General features: G+C 48.6%; 1 protein-coding gene across 1 annotated transcript in view; it reads right to left on the bottom strand.

Annotated features, from left to right (window-relative positions):
- Nucleotides 1-499: 499 nt before the first annotated feature.
- The window catches only part of LOC127195718 (sodium/glucose cotransporter 1-like), a 46,975-nt gene continuing 30,507 nt past the window's right edge, over nucleotides 500-16,967 (bottom strand). Inside the window, exons 11-14 of the mRNA XM_051153247.1 lie at nucleotides 13,969-14,137; nucleotides 7,553-7,771; nucleotides 4,826-4,928; nucleotides 500-839 (exon numbers count right to left, since the gene is read on the bottom strand). Coding sequence (XP_051009204.1) covers nucleotides 514-839; nucleotides 4,826-4,928; nucleotides 7,553-7,771; nucleotides 13,969-14,137 — 817 coding nt within the window. The 3' untranslated portion in view covers nucleotides 500-513. The remainder of the gene's footprint in view (nucleotides 840-4,825; nucleotides 4,929-7,552; nucleotides 7,772-13,968; nucleotides 14,138-16,967) is intronic.

The following is a 16,967-nucleotide window of genomic DNA, read 5'->3' as shown; positions in this document are numbered from 1 at the left end:
AAGTTTTGCAAAAGGCACAGATCATTTATTATGGTCCAAGGAGAAGGAAGAAGAAAAGAGAGGTTTAGGGAATTCCCATAAAGAGACAGCCCTGGACCTGTTGGCCAGGGATCAGTGCAGACGGGGAGGGGGGGGGCTGGGCTTACACTGCTGGCGTCATTTCAGCAGGGCCACGCCCTCGAGACGAGCAGATGGCGGAAAAAGAGGAAAGAGAGGCTGACAGTCAGGAATTGAAAGTGAAAGCCCGTGTGCTTGGGTGGTACAGGAATTTAGGGAAAATGATTTGGGGGGGGGGGGGGGCGCGGGTGTCCTCACTGGCATGCTTTATAAACAAAGGGATGGCCTTGGTCTCTCCTGCAGGCGAGCTGAGCGCAGCTGTGAATGATTCATACCCTGAGGGAGTGTTTCTGTTGGCGTGGTCTTTGCCCCATATTGCTGGGCCTCTCTAAAGAAACCCCGTCACCTCTTCATGATGAGGTGGACTGGGAAAGGCGGCAACCAATGCCTGAGCCCTCAGGCGTAATAGACGTGTGCAGTAATCAGCAGCACCAACAAAACGAGCCCGCTAGCCTGCACGACTCTGTTCCAGAAGAGGCTCTCCGGAATGTCACTCCAGTCTTTCATCTTATCTTGGCGTTCCACTGACTTCCTGGCTGCCATTCTCCTGGCCAGAACCTCTAAGTCTCGTGACCCGGTACTGAACGCCATCTGCTCCAAGGTTACCTCCATCTCCTCCTTGGCTCTGTTCTCAGGACTTGTCTTGGAGTTTGACTGTGAGTCAAGGCCACAGAATAACTCCCAGAGCTTCCAGAGACAGGTATTGGCCTCCCCAAACATACCTGGAAGAGAGGGAACGGAAGTCAGGGGACAAGCAGGCTCTAACTCAGAAGGAAGGCCTGAAAGAGAGGCCCACCTTAGCAGCGTGAAGTTCCTCAGACTCCTTTTACGAAAGCCCATCCTCTACCCAAGGGAAGTTCTTAAAACAGCTGGAACAGAGGGTGAGAAGGGACTTGGGAAGTGTTGAGGGGGCTGAAAGCTCAGAGTCTGGCCCTGATCCTCTTGACTAGGCAGCCCACATGAGTGTTCTAGAAATGTAACTATGTTGCCTATGTCAATATGCTGTTGCAATGCCAGTCTCTGTGGTTGGAGGTCTAGGGCAAGTGGTAGCCCCTCTTCTGTGTGCACCCTCCCCTGAGGTCACTGTGCTTTGGAGGAGGGAAAGCCCCGTGAATCTTGGCAACAGGCATTGTTCTCTTTAGTGACTTCTGGGAGCATGTCTTCTCCAGGAAGCTCTAGTCCTCTGCTTGGCCAGCAGGGACAGCTGCAGAGACCTGGGCCCTGGAGGAACATCCTATGGCCATCCAATGGGAGCTTAGTAACTTCACAAGGTTGCCATTGCTTTCCCCAGGACTCCTAACTGGATCTGCACACCACCCCAGTGTCTGTCTGTACTGATGGCGCTGGCCGGCCCCTCAGAGCCTGTAATGGCCCCGATCAACACTGTGTTGAGCTCTATCCCACTTACGCCAGGCCCAACCACTGCCTAGAATGTGTCCTCGCAGCCACTCCTGGGACTAGGGCGCTCCTGGGCGACAAGACAACTCCATTTCAGTCAAAGCCGGATCCCAGCCATTGTGTCATGACATCTGATGTCTCACCCACTGAACAGCCTCTGAGCCCACGTCTCCTGCCTCCTGTCCCTGCCTCTCCGGATGGAGAGGCCTTGGGGACAGTGGAACTATCAGCCAGAGATAGAGTGGCCTCCATTACAAGGTGGAGGATATCTATAACCAGGAAGCACCGAAGTCAGTGGCATAGTCTCTCATATTGTGTCTGAGAGTCCTGCTCCCCAGTCATGCTGTGGCTTCTGTGTTAAGGCCTGATCTTTGTAACAAAGCTGAAGCCATTTTGTATTCAGACTCCATCTTTGTTTATAAGGTGAAATTAAGTTTAAATTTTTTTTTAAAACTCTGCTTCCTATAAATAGTTATTCATGGCTAACACTAAGAAACCCTTGCAGAAGGTCAAGATAAGCTCATATCTCACCATGACTCGGTGCTGTCAGTACTCACATTCCATTATCTCCACACTTGGCTGCACTCTGCTTGCACTCTGGAAGGCCCTAACCACCACCTCACTTACCTCACTTTGGACGTATTGGTCTAAAGGTTAGCTGACAATACTTTGTCTAGTTGACCAAAATGTAACACTGCCCTCCCCTTGCCTTTTGTACTTGGTTTTTCTATTAAGACGCCTGCTATAAGGGCAGACTCGCATCCCAGTTTGGCTCCCACGTCCACTCTGTGTCCCTGATCATGATCAGTCTTGAGGTGTGCATTCAATAAACCATCCGTACCTGAGACAGAGTGTGAGTGGTTTGTGCGGTTATTCTTGCACTATAACATCTGCTGTAAACACCCACAGTATTTCTCTATTGCACGGTGTCCAGGAGCACACAGGCTGCAGGGAGAGGCACTGGAGATTATGTGAAAAAGTCAACTAATGATTCAGCCTTGCCTCAAAGGCACCTACAGACAGCTTCTGGCTGTCTCTGGGGCCGAGAATGCACATTTTGAGGTGCTTTCACTGGCTCGTTACCTGGCTGCTAAGTGCCTACTCTCCCCAACTCTAAAACAGGGTTTATCCTAATTTGCTCCCTCTGCTGCTTTGATAAAGTACTGACCAAAAGAAACTTGGGGGTTGGGGGGGGAGGAAAAGGTTTACTCCAGTGTACAGATTACAGCCCATTGTTGAGGGAAGTCAAGGCAGCCAATCGAGGCAGGAGCATCAATCGGGAATCGCGGAAGAATGCTGCTTACTTGTTTGCTCCCGGGCTCACATTTGGCTACTTTAATACACCCCAGGACCACCTACTTGGGTTGACGATGCCCAACCGTGACCTGGACCCTCCTATATCAAAAAACAAGCAAACAAACAAACCTGCCCCCAGAGACGTGCACACGGGCCAATCTGATCTAGAGAATCCTTCAGTTGAGCTTCTCTTCCTCCCAGGTGGCTCTGAGTTATAAGGTTAATAACCGAGAGCTGATTACAGTAGGGCTTAGAAGTATACCTGCCCCTAGATAAGGGTACTTTGACAAAACCTGACAGACCCTAGTGTCAGCCCCTTAGAAGGGAAAAGTCATCAGCAAGAAGTGGAGGATCGATGAGCCGGGCGTGGTGGCGCACGCCTTTAATCCCAGCACTCGGGAGGCAGAGGCAGGTGGATCGCTGTGAGTTCGAGGCCAGCCTGGTCTACAAAGTGAGTCCAGGATGGCCAAGGCTACACAGAGAAACCTTGTCTCGAAAAACCAAAAAAAAAAAAAAAAAGAAGTGGAGGATCTTGGAACACATGGGGGGGGGGGGTCCTGTGGCCCGGACAACTGACTCCCACCACAGAAGTCCACAGGCCATTCCTACCAAGTGCACATCTTTCAGTATTGAGAGGACACTGAATGTGCCCCCTAGGGATGCACCAGGGGACCACAGAACTCCACTTTCTCCCAGCCCGGTCTATTCTCTACTTCTTTACTCCCCTAGGCTCATGCCCTGTAAGCACTCTCTGCCCGAAACTCAAGACTCACCTCACCACATCCTCATCCCTATTTGTGACAGGGGCTTTAAGATGTTCAAGCCAGGGGCTAGGGAGATGGCTCAGAGGTTAAGAGCACTGTCTGCTCTTCCAGAGGTCCTGAGTTCAATTCCCAGCAACCACATGGTGGCTCACAACCATCTATAATGTGATCTGGTGCCCTCTGCACCTGGTGTACATGCAGATAGAGCACTCAAAAGTAAGTAAATAAATCTTTAAAAAAGAAAAAAAGTTCAAATCAGCCCCATGGTGGTGGTGTACGCCTTTAATCCCAGCACTTGGGAGGCAGAGGCAGGTGGATCTCTGTGAGTTTGAGGCCAGCCTGGTCTACAAAGCAAGTCCAGGACAGACAAGGCTACACAGAGAAGCCCTGTCTCAAAAAAACAAAAAAAGTTAAAGTCCGGGTGGTGGTGGCACACACCTTTAATCCCAGCATTTGGGAGCCAAAGGCAGAAGGATCTCCATAAGTTCGAGGCCAGCCTGGACTACAGAGCAAGTCCAGGACAGCCAGAGCTGTTATACAGAGAAACCATGTCTCAGGTGGGTAACAGGGGCAGAAGGGGGGAGATGAGGGGGAATAGGGGAAGGGGGAGGGAGGGAGGAGGGGGAAGTTCAAGTCCTCATACTCTCTCCCTGGATTCCATGGCCCTGATGCTATTTGCTGAAACTCTCCCAGACTTTGATCCCTCCCGGTGTCACTCACTCTCTCCTTTCTTCTTTGGACTTGGAATTCACTTCTCTCTCAGGTCTACTTTCCAGAGGGAGAAGGGCTCCCTCCCTCCTTGCCTGGGCCCCCAGCTGAGGAGCCTCTGGTTTGGAATTCTGCACCATCACCCCTCTTTGGTGCACTGCACTCCCAGTTTGCTCCATTGGAGGTGCAGTATGTGTCTGTGGGGCTAAACCCAAGGGCTGGCTCTTGACACTTAACTTCACCCATCACCCCTTGGTGTGAAACGTTCTCTGCGTTCCATCTCCTTAGCTGGCGCCTCCTGATCACCTGGCTTTCTCTTTGGTCTCTTCCCTCTCCTCTAAGATCCACCTGGCCTCATAGCCTCTGCCTGTGCCAACAACCCCAAGAAGCATTTTAGGGGGAAAGGAAGGGAGTGTTTCTACAGGGAAAGATGTTTCTAGGGGTCAGAATGGTGGGGTAGGGTGAGAGGTGTTTGGGCCAGCTGCCCCAGCTTCAGGGTCCACACGGGACTGCTTTCCAAGGCTGTGGCTGGTCTTCATTACCTGGCTGGTATGTGAAGTTGGACAAGGCCGTCCACCTTATCTCTCTGTATAAGGCCACCCTCCTCTGTTTGCTGTTACGTAAACTCCAGCAGAGGCCATGAAGCTGGGTGTGGAGAGAGCAGGATAGGAGCATGTCACCATGGGACTTTGGTCTGCAGCCATATTTCACCATAGCCTGCAGGTAGGAGCCATGTCCCAGTAGACTGGAGAGGAAGACAGCTTATCGGGCATTAAGGTTAGGTGGGGGTCAGGTCACAGGAGACATGACAGGAATCGTTACTTCTGGTCTACTTCTTCTGACAGAGTGGGAGAAGCGCTGCCACCTTGCTGAACGCAGCGTCGTGAAAGATCAGCGCTGCCCTCACTCCAAGGCCCTCTGTGGAGTACGAGAGAAGAGTTGCACAAACTAGAATAGGTGGGTCCCCTACCTGGTCCCAGGAAAGACCTTACCTGCTCAAGTTCAATAGAGCATCTTCACAGGCCCAAGGGGTACTCCCTTCCCACTTCAAACCATTTTTTTTTCCTTCGAAGAACAGTTTTGGTGGGCTGGGGGCGTGCATCTCAGGTGTTAAGACTGCTTGCTTAGCAGGCACAAAGCCCTGGCTTTGATGCCCAACACCACATAAATTTGGGCATAGTGACCTGATGGCACCTGACGCATATTTTACCTCTGTCAGAGTACTCTCTCACGAATGTGGTTCTGGATAAGTGGAGGGGCTTGATCTCAATACTGTGCAGTATCTTTGGGTTCCTGAGCTTGTCTGAGTTAGGGGCTTAGTGTTATCTCCAGGTGGTGTGGTCACAGGTGTTGGGAGGGCTCAGGCCAATGCAGAGCCCATTACCACTGACCCTCCCCACTCCCTCCCCACTGGCCAGTTCCTTTGCCTCTAACCGAGTTCAGCAAGCCTCTGAGGCAGAGAGGAGACATGGAACAGGCTGAGCTGACAAACTGAGGAATGGACAGACACAAGTTGAGAGAAAGAGGACAGAAAAGAACGCAAACAGGATGAAAGATGGAGAGCCTGAGCCGCAGGAAACAGGCATTAGGAGCAGGGTCTCCCACGCTGAGTCATTGATGATTCGGGGACATTTTGCAGAAGGATGGGAGCAAGCATCCTGACATTCCCACCTGGGCTGTGTGTAGGACAGAAAAGTGAGTAAAAGAAAACACTGAGCAGAAAGAGTGGCAGGATAGGCTAGGGATGCTTGAGGCTTGCAGGTGCCCAGATTGGCTCGGCTTATTTTTAATAGGTTTTTGTTGTGGTTAATTTAGAAGTATGGCCTAATAAATCTTTCTTATTAGATGAATTATTTATTATTATTATTATCATTATTATTATTATTATTATTATTATTATTATGGTGGTGGTGGTGGTGGTGGTATTTTCTAGCCTGCTATTAATTAATAAAAATATAGACATCTGTTATATTTTAAAATAGCTTTGGTTTATTTGAGGTTGGATAGATATTAACCCCCTAAACTACCTTCTATATTTTCCTGCCCAAATCTCATGCTGTTTGTTTCTAATAATTTGTTGTTGTTGTTGTTGTTGTTTGTTTGTTTCTAATAATTTTCATCTGGACTACTTCCCATCTAAAACCCTAAAATACTTGTTAATGCTCTTCATCTGGACCAAATCCTCCATCCATGCCAGCCACGTGCTTCTTACTCCGCCTCACCCAGAGTGGCCTCCTTCCTCCGCCTCTTCCTCCCAAGATGCTCTTCCAGGCTATGATGGCTTCCTTTCCCTAGATCCTCTCTGCCACAAAAGCCTGTGAACCTTAGCCAAACCTATCCCATTTGCACTACCCAGGTGTGTTGGCTTTTTATTGGTTAAACTGGACTAAGTTCTTAGGCAAGGTAACAAACATTTTGGGGTACGTGAGCCTGCTCATTTGGGCAGCACCCTGATCAATCCCCAAGAGATTTCCCCCAAGTAACCTGGGCTGCCATGGAATTTGCTACTTAGCCAGCTAACCTCAACTTGCAACAGCTATGCCTCTGTCGTCTCTAACTCTTAACTTCTTGATGATAGAATTCACCCTTTTTTCCAGACTAGGCAAAGCAAGATACTTGGTCTCGCATCCTCATCCCTGCCTGGGATACACCCTCTTTATCTTCAGGTGTATTCCTGGGACCTTCATCCTGCCAACACCAATTCCTTGTTGTGCTAGGGTGCCAAACAAAGTGGGTGACAAAGCGGAGCCAGTTCAGGCTTTGGAGCATAATAAGTACACTTAATTCGTTCATTGCCTTAGATAAGTTACGTAGCTTCTCTGAGCCCAAGGCTTTCTAATAAATATATGAAATCGATTACTGACTCTTGCCTCCTGGGGGTAGGAAACGGCTTGTGAAGAGAAGGTTGAGAGCTACTTCTGGGTCCTGTAATCCTGTTCCCTGGCTCTTTGGTGTGGACTGCCCTGATGGCATTGATCTATACTGAGATTAGTGAACTTGGTGCTTCAAGGAAAATAAGTAAGTCTAACTCAAGCTAAATAAGTTTGTAGTTGATGGGCCTTTGTCTCTTATTAGTATTTTTGTAGGGCTGGGGACTGTTGAACACCCAGCCCCACCTCTCCTGTTTTTAAGGGCGGATTCTTTCTGTGGTAATTTGCCCATTTCTGACCATACCCAGTGGTCCATCGCCACCCCCCCCCCACCGTCCATCAGTTGTGATTTACCACTCCCTGGGGCTCTTCCTGGAGCATCCTAACAGTGGGACTTACACATTCGTCCGGAATCGGTTTTGTGGCTAAGGAGATGGCCAGGATGATGATAAGAGTGACCAGGAAGAGGACAAAGCCAAAATAGAGGTAATGAAGGCCACAGATGAACATGGGACACTTGCGGTCTCCCTCACAGGTCGAGGAGGGTCCATAGAAAAACTCCACTGACAGTCGAAAAGTACCAATTGCAGTTCCCAAAATCAGCCCCCAGAAGGCACCCTGCCAAAGAAACCAGACAAAAGTTACATAGGCACAAGATGGGGGCGGACAAAACAAAGTGGCATCTATCTCACTTTGTTGTAAAGTTAAGTTCGTTGTAACGGGTGCAGAAGAGAGCCTGCGCAAGGGAAGAGATGAAAACCAGACCCTGGCACTGTCTCTTGCATCAAGCAGGACACATAAGGAAGAACGGGAAACACTTTTAACTGAGACTATGACTAGGCATCTCAAACTGTGTCCAAAAAGAGCGTCACCTTCCCTGTTTCCCTAAGTGGGAGCCCAGGTCAAACCCAGGAGCCAACCCCAGCTGTTCTTTTCCTTCTCCGCGCTGTTTTACCATCATCCCCAAGCAATTCCTGTTGGCCTCTGCTTCCAAAATGTGTCTAGAACCCAGTCCTTTCCCATGACCCTCACCCCCATCTTTTCTCATTTTGGGGGGGAAGCAGCTTGTTACTGTGCCCTGGCAGTAACACACTAGAGAATGCCAAGCCTCTTCCTGGACCCCCCATCCCCCCCAATCCCCCCACCCCCCCCCCCACCCCACCCCTCCCCAATGACTTGTCAGCACATGCCATCATGACCAAGCTTCACCCCTGCACCGTGGCTGACCTCACCTAGCTCCACTACTCCCCGCATGGTCACACAGCCCCTGCCATCTTGGCCTGCTTCTGCATCCGCAAGCCGTTGTCCGTTGCATTGAGAGACCAGAAGAACTAAAATTGTATTTCAGGGTCACCGGGGCAAAGGTTAAGAAATGGGCCGACAGGAGAGACCAGGCATGATAAGGCATATCTGGCCAGCTGCAGGGAGGAACTGGTCTGGCTGCATTCCTTTCCAGCCCACAGGAGATAGGGTTGCTAGGAAACCAAGCCAGAACCCTGATTTTGGCGCCCTCTCACAACCATTTTAAGGCACAGTATCCCTTTTTGTATCCCAACCAATAAGCGCTTGCCAAGCTGGAACTCCCCTGCTTTGGGCCCACTGGGAGGGAAGGAACCTATAAATTACCCTCAGATCAGAGTTCAGGGCTCTTCTCCAGAAACCAGTGCGTTGGTGACTGTTGGAGCCTGGCTAGAGCTGAGAATAAAGATCCTCTTGTGCTTGCATCGGTTTCGGTTCCTGTTGGTCTTTCGGACGGGTCTCTTGAAACGGGCACAACACTATAGCAAAAGTCTTCCCTCCCACCTTTACAGCCTACCCAGCAACCTCTATGATCCTTTGTAGTCTTTTTAAAATATTTATTTTTCATTGCTTTTAATTATGTATGTGTGCCTTTCTTAGGGTTAGCATTGCTACAACGAAACACCATGACCAAAAACAAGCTGGGGAGGAAAGGGTTTATTTGGTTTATGCTTCCATATCATAGTCCATCATCAAAGAAAGTCAGGACAGGAACTCAAGTAGGGCAGGAATCTGAAGGCTGGAGCTGATGCAGAGACCATAGAGGAGTGCTGCTTACTGGCTTGCTCTCATGACTTACTCAGCCTGCTTTCTTACAGAATCCAGGACCACCAGCCCAGGGATGGCCCCACCCACAATAGCCTGGACCCTCCCCCATCAATCACTAATTAAGAACATGTCCTATATACCCAGAAGATGCTCCAGCACACAACAAGAAAATTTGCTCAACCATGTTCATAGCAGCCTTATTCATAATAGCCAGAACATGGAAACAGCCTAAGTGTCCCTCAGTAGAAGAGAGGATAAAGAAACTGTGGTACATATACACTATGGAATACTACTCAGCTATTAAAAACAAGGAATTCCTGAAATTTGTGGATAAATGGATTGAGCTAGAAATGATCATAATGAGTGAGTTAACCCAGAAGCAGAAAGAATCAAATGGTATATACTCACTTATATCAGCATACTAGCCCAAGGGGCATGTCCCACGAAAGCCTTCACTTACCAGGAAACTGGGACAGAGGGGAAGGCATCCTATTGGGACTCTAAATGAGAGACGCATGGAAGAATAGCAAAATAAAAGGATACAGATGGTCCTAGAAATCTACAAGTAGAACAATATGATAGGCAGATTTGGGCCCAGGGGTCCCGCTCAAACTAAGGCACCAGCCAAGGACAATACAGGAGGTAAACTTTAAACCCCTTCCCAGATCTAGCCAATGGTCAGAATATTCTCCACAGTTGAGTGGAGAGTGTGATATGACTTTCTCACGTACTCTGGTGCCTCACATTTGACCATGTCCCCTGGAGGGGGAGACCTGGTGGCACTCAGAGGAAGGACAGCAGGTTGCCAAGAAGAGACTTGATACCCTATGAGAATATATAGGGGGAGGTAATCCCCCTCAGGAACAGTCATAGGGGAGGGGAATAATGGGAAAATGGCGGGGGGGGGGGGAGGAATGGGAGGATACAAGGGATGGGATAAACATTGAGATGTAACAAGAATAAATTAATAAAAGAAAAGAACATGTCCTATAGCTTGCCTACAGCCAGATCTTATGAAGGTATTTTCTTAGTTGAGGCTTCCTCCTCTCGGGTGACTCTAGCTGCTGTCAGGTTGATGTAATACTAGCCGTGACAATGCCTGTAAATAGGCCCACCCCCATTAGTGACTATGAATACAGGCAAGCCCCCACAGAGGGGCAGGGGAAGCTCAACATTCAGCCAGGCAGAGTGTTACAGATGTATCCAGATGTTAATTGCTTGTCATTGTCCCCATCCTTAACCCCAAGACCCCTCCCTCCCCACCCACACCCCAAGATTCTTAATGTTCTATGACCAGTCCCTCACATATACCAAAGCGATGCTGTGTAAGCTTGCCTCTCAATAATCCCTGTTTGACCAATAAAATGCCTACACCTGGGCATGGCAAAAGAGAGCTGGGTGGAGTTGAGGTTCTTGGTCTTGGAGGGCAGAGGATGGGGGAGGAAAAGGGTAGAGAGAGGAGAGACAGGAGAGGAGAGGAGAAGCAGAGTCAGTCACCTTGTGTTAGCACGAGAAGAAGTATGTGTCCAGGAGGAGCCTGCTCTGAGGATGGGGGATGGGGGAGAGCATGGTCTGAGGATGAGGGATGGGGGATGGGGGAGGAGCCCGCTCTGAGGATAGGGGATGGGGAGGAGCCTGCTCTGAGCATGGGGATGGGGGAGGAACCTGCTCTGAGGATGGGAATGGGGGAGGAGCCTGCTCTGAGAATGGGGGATGGGGAGGAGCCTGCTCTGAGGATGGGGATGGGGGAGGAACCTGCTCTGAGGATGGGGATGGGGGAGGAACCCGCTCTGAGGATGGGGATGGGGGAGGAGCCCACTCTGAGGATGGGGATGGGGGAGGAACCCGCTCTGAGGATGGGGATGGGGGAGGAACCTGCTCTGAGGATGGGGGATGGGGGAGGAACCCGCTCTGAGGATGGGGATGGGGGAGGAACCCGCTCTGAGGATGGGGATGGGGGAGGAGCCTGCTCTGAGGATGGGGATGGGGGAGGAGCCCGCTCTGAGGATGGGGGATGGGGGAGGAACCCGCTCTGAGGATGGGGATGGGGGAGGAACCTGCTCTGAGGATGGGGATGGGGGAGGAACCCGCTCTGAGGATGCGGGATGGGGGAGGAACCCGCTCTGAGGATGGGGATGGGGAGGAACCTGGTCTGAGGACGGGGATGGGGGAGGAGCCCGCTCTGAGGATGGGGGATGGGGGAGGAACCTGCTCTGAGGATGGGGATGGGGGAGGAACCTGCTCTGAGGATGCGGGATGGGGGAGGAACCCGCTCTGAGGATGGGGATGGGGAGGAACCTGCTCTGAGGACGGGGATGGGGGAGGAGCCCGCTCTGAGGATGGGGGATGGGGGAGGAGCCTGCTCTGAGGATGGGGATGGGGGAGGAACCTGCTCTGAGGATGGGGGATGGAGAAAAACAGCCCAGATGAGGAGCATATGCAAATATTTATGAGATTATGGGTGTGAAGTAGCCCAGATAGGAATGATTAGAGCGTGATATGGGTTGTGGGGCTGGGAGGTAAAAAGATAGCTTAGGGTGCTTAGTATCTGCCCAGTCTAGTATTTAGGCACATTAAAAATCTAACAAGTGTCTGTGTATTTTACTGATATGGTAGTGAGTTGGATAATCACCACCAAAATAATTATATGTATAAAAAGTAAACATTAATGGCCTTTTTATTTTCTACAACAGCAGAGGACCCACAGCAATCACTTCCTGAAGGAGATATGCAGAATGCTACTGATTATACCATCCAAAACTGGGTGGAAGGGAAGAGCCAGGAATAATAGTGCTTTAGGTTAATAGAGGCTACGGAAGTGCATGTAATAAACCTGCAACCTTGAGCCAGGGACAGCAGGAGAGCTTTGGGGGTGGCCCCATATCCCAAATTTGTTGTCGTCAAAGAGAAGCAGATTTCCATGACTGCCTCCCCTTCCGGCACATCCCTTTCCAAGGACAGCGAAGCAAAGCAACTCTGGGGCCTAGGTTACTCCCCTGACATTGTTGCTGCTAAATTAAGTCTTGGTGAGCTGGGTGGACTAGACCTCAGGATGTCTAAGGGACTGAGCAGCTGAGGTGAGCCTTGGAGAAACCGCAGCCGGGTGGAGCAGCCAAAATAGATCCCTGGCAAAGCAAGCGGTCCATGAAGGAAGAGTCAAGGGGGTAGAAATCAGTTCAGCAATCATCAGTTTGGCGCAGCCTGGATCTGTGGGTTGTGCTGGCTGTTCACTGCAGAGAAAGCCTTTCCTGCCAGACTCCTTTTGTTTACTTTGCGTACTTTGTAAACTTTGTATACCTTGCAGGAAAGTGTCCCCACCCCTGCTGAGGAGCTCCAGCAGCCAGGCTGGGCAGCTTCTAGTTTTTTTCTTTTGTTTTGTTTTGTTTGATTTTTCAAGACAGAGTTTCTCTGTGTAGCCTTGGTACCACACTCCCCTGAGTACCACACCCTGTGGTCCCTAAAAGAGGTGCTTGGATCTTCAGGCTGTGCTGCTGGCCTCGCTTCACCTCCAGACAGCAACACCTCAGAACCTCATTTCTCTCTCGCACACAGTGCCCACCTGGAAGACGGACAGCCCAGGTGGGAAGGCCAGGATGTTCGTTCCCATCCTACCACAAAATATCACAGAATCTCCCTCCCACCCCAATCTGCTCTGCTCCAGCTTCTCTCATGGTCATGTCCAGTCTACTGGCCATGTTTAGTCTACTTCTTTCTGGACTCTTCCAGATGCCTCTAGTTTTCTCTCTCACATCTACAATAAAATCCTATTTTTTAACCATGCCATGGAGTGGTCATGTCATCAATTTATACATGAAGTATTATTGATAAAATAAGCCATTAATTTGGACCTTTTGGTTTTTTTTGGGGGGGGGAGGGGTGTCTTTCTTTCTTTTTGGTCTGAAGTGTAACTGAGGAGACAGTTCGAATAATCATCTCAGTGCAGAGAAGGTGAGGGATCTGCCATGGTAATTCAATACAGAATGTGGGCTCTCTCCATGAACAGAGGCGACAATGGTTTAGTTTCTTAGAAGCAACTGCACAGGAGAGGGCTCACCTGGTTTTTCATCGCTTCCACAAGCTTAAAGTGGGCAGCTTTGTCTGGCAGCGATGAAAGTGGGCTGCTGTATGTTGGGGACAGTAGGCCATATGGCCAATGTTCAGCCATCTTGTCAGAGCCTAGGTTCCTATTTTCTCCAGCAGTCTGTCATTTACCAGAAACCAGCTGACCCTGTTGTGGTTCGGCAGTTAGACTAAAGATAAGATTTAGATGGAGCCACCTGTTGTAGTTTAGCAGTCAGAGAACGTTGTGACCTGCTTGGAATTCCTCACATCTTGAGATAGCCTGCAGCTGGGTTGCCATAGCAATATGCTTCCCTGCCCCCTGCCTTATAAAAACTCTGTGAAATTTTTCAATAAACGGGGCTTGATCAGAATCCAGACTTGCCCTCATTTCTTTGTGTCTCCTGTCCCCCCACTTGTCTGCCCCCTCCACAGGTACCCATTGAAGACCCCGCAGGCTGGGTCAGCTTTCCAGAGAGAGGAAAGAAAACAAGGGAAATACATTCCTTTCCCACCCGGTGCTCCACAGTGAGTTTGAACCAGCTCCACTGGGGAAGACATCGTCTCTCAGAGAGCAGATGGTGTTCTCAGGTGAACCCCTGATACATAACAGAGCCCCACAGGGCAGCCCTTCAAAGACATCCACAGGATGAAAAGAGCCCCTCACACCATTCCAGGTGAACACTCACTTGCTCGGTCACTCTCTTGCAGAATACAGCCAGCAGAAAGACAGCAGTCACGCTGGGCGTCAGGCAGCTCTTAAGGACCTGCATGTACTCAAACAGTGTTTCGCTGGGAGCCATTTCTACGATGGGGATCCAGACAATGGTGATGGCAAGTAAGATTATAACAAAAAACCTGTGAATTAAACCAACAGTCAGTGATAATTTGAAGATTTTTCTCCTGAAAACAAAAACAAAAACAAACAAAAAAAAAACACCCTTCAGATTCTAACTAGTAGCTTTTCCTTAGTTACTTATGTTTCTTATTATAACTACTCTTGCTGTAATTATGATCTACTTTAGAGAAAGTCTAGTTGGCTGCTAAGAATATTTATTCAGTGTTTGAAGGACACGTACTATTAGATGTCTCCTACATCTGTTTTAGCATTTGATCTCTAATGGCATTTAAGTCAGATGTTTATTTTTTGTTAGAATAACCTGTCTGTTGGAAAGACTGGATGACTGAGGTCACCCACAGTGTAAACTCCTCAGTTTCTTTACATCCAATGGTGTTTGTTTTACAAAGTGGAGCTCACCAGGGCTCTACTCTTGCTCATTGTAAAATGACCTTTTTTATCCTTTCAGATTCATTTTGGTTTAAGGTCTATTTTGTTCCAACAGTAATACCGTCTTAGTTTCTAGTTCCAATTGCTTGGAATGCTTTTCCCCCATCCTTTCGTTTAGCATAGTATCTATTTTGGTGGTTTAAAAAAAAAAAAAAATACATGTTTTGAAGCAACAAAGAAATGAATCCTGTTGAGATTTCTAACCCCATCTGTAGAGCGCATGAGGTCCTTGGGCTCACAGAGAAGCACTAGGGAAGCCAGGAACGTAAAACATGCAGAGCTGTCTCTTCAAAGAAAGAGATATGTAGCCCATTTTCTGCCCAGAAAGCTGGAACTGCAAATGGTTGATAGCCTAGCTATCCATGCTATCTGTAGGGCCAGGCCACCTCTGGCTCCCCGAGACTCTTACATTTCTCTCAGTCATCCTCCCTAGACCCTTCTCTTGTGTTGGGGACAGGCCATATGGCCAATGTTCAGCCATCTTGTCAGAGCCTAGGTTCCTGTTTCACCAGAAACCAGCTGACCCTGTTGTGGTTCGGCAGTTAGAGTAAAGATAAGATTTAGACGGAGCCACCCTGTTGTAGTTTAGCAGTTAGACTAGATAAAGATAGCGTTAATCGAGCGTTAGTCGAACCCTGGCAAGCTGGGTCACTCTTGAGCACTGTTTCTCAGCCAATAAAAGCCATCTCTTTTGGAGAGGGAGGTTCAAGACAGGGTTTCTCTGTGTAGCCTTGGCTGTCCTGTCCTCACTTTGTAGACCAGGCTGGCCTCGAACTTACATCAATCCACCTGCCTCTGTGCTGGGATGAAAGGTATGTACCACCACACCCAGCATATATTTAGTGTTTTAACTATGATATAACACACGGAGAATTGGCTTTCTTATTTCATTCAGCTATTTGTCCTGAAAGTCATTCAAGAGTTTGAGTCATGCTGGGCGCCAGCACTCGGGAGGCAGAGGCAGGTGAGTCCCTGTGAGTTCGAGGCCAGCCTGGTCTACAAAGTGAGTCCAGGACAGCCAAGGCTACACAGAGAAACCCTGTCTTGAAAAACCAAAAACCAAAAACCAAAAAAAAAAAAAAAGTGAGTCTGTGAACAACTATAATTCTCTTGAATTCTTTGTTTGGGGTTTCATCTAACTCATGATCATCAGAGGCTTAGTAATTTTTGGAAGGATCATACTGCCTTGCTTTTCGTGTTTCTTCTGTTTTCATGTTAACCCTTGTGCATCTTGGTTTAAGTCACAAAGTTAAATCACACTTAGTCTTTCAATGGGAGTGTTTACGGTGCCTAAGAAGGACTATACTATAGCACAGTGAGGCGTCTCTTTCTTCTGGTTGACCACCAGCCTAAACTCTCAGTATTCCAATGAGGGTAGAGTACTGCTTGCTGATGCCAGTCTCGTATCTCTTGACACTGCTTTTTGGGCTCTCAGAAATGCCTGCCACATACAGATGCTATACACACCATCCCTCATTGGTGGGTCAGGTCATAGATAGGTCACAGTTCTGAGGTTTGTGCCACTTGGAACCTGAGTCTATGCCCCCAACCCCAGATCTGGTTCTGACCAAGTTTTCACCTCATTGAACAGACTACTTCACAGTTCTGATTCAGCATTTCTTCCCCACAGTCTAGAATAATTCTGGTGGCCACGTTGCAGCATTTAGTGTTATGAAACTTGCCTCCAGTTTCCTGAGGATATGGTTCACAGAGAGTCTAGGGCTGACAAACTACCTTAATACTGGTCTTTTTAAAATATCATCTTAGTCAGGCATGGTCACATACACCTTTAATCCCAGCATTCAGGAGGCATAGACAGGTAGGTCTCTGTGAGTTTGAGGCCAGCCTTGTTTACAGAGTGAGTTCTAGGACAGCCAGGGCTACACAGAGAAACCCTGTCTCAAAAAAACAACAAACAAATAAATGAATTCAAAGATAGCATTTCACTGCTGTTCCAGGTAAGTGCTAAGGAAGTTTTTAATTACCAAATTATTATCTTAAATTGAAAAGGAAGTCCTTCAAAGAACATGCAATTAGTTTAAATAAGTATATATAATAATATAATCTTGACCATTTAAAAATAATTTTTATCAATCTTTACAGCACAATCCTGAGCAGTTTTAATATGTTCTTTTTTTTTTATTAATTTATTCTTGTAACATCTCAATGGTTATCCCATCCCTTGTATCCTCCCATTCTTCCCTCCCTCCCATTTTCCCCTTATTCCCCTCCCCTATGACTGTTCCTGAGGGGGATTTCCTCCCCCTGTATATGCTTATAGGGTATCAAGTCTCTTCTTGGTAACCTGCTATCCTTCCTCTGAGTGCCACCAGGTCTCCCCCTCCAGGGGACATGGTCAAATATGAGGCACCAGAGTTCGTGTGAAAGTCATACCCCACT

This window comes from Acomys russatus, chromosome 11 (assembly GCF_903995435.1).
Source record: "Acomys russatus chromosome 11, mAcoRus1.1, whole genome shotgun sequence".
Taxonomy (NCBI): domain Eukaryota; kingdom Metazoa; phylum Chordata; class Mammalia; order Rodentia; family Muridae; genus Acomys; species Acomys russatus.
The sequence above is the reverse complement of the archived record's forward strand: the minus strand, read 5'-3'. Positions and strand labels throughout refer to the sequence as shown.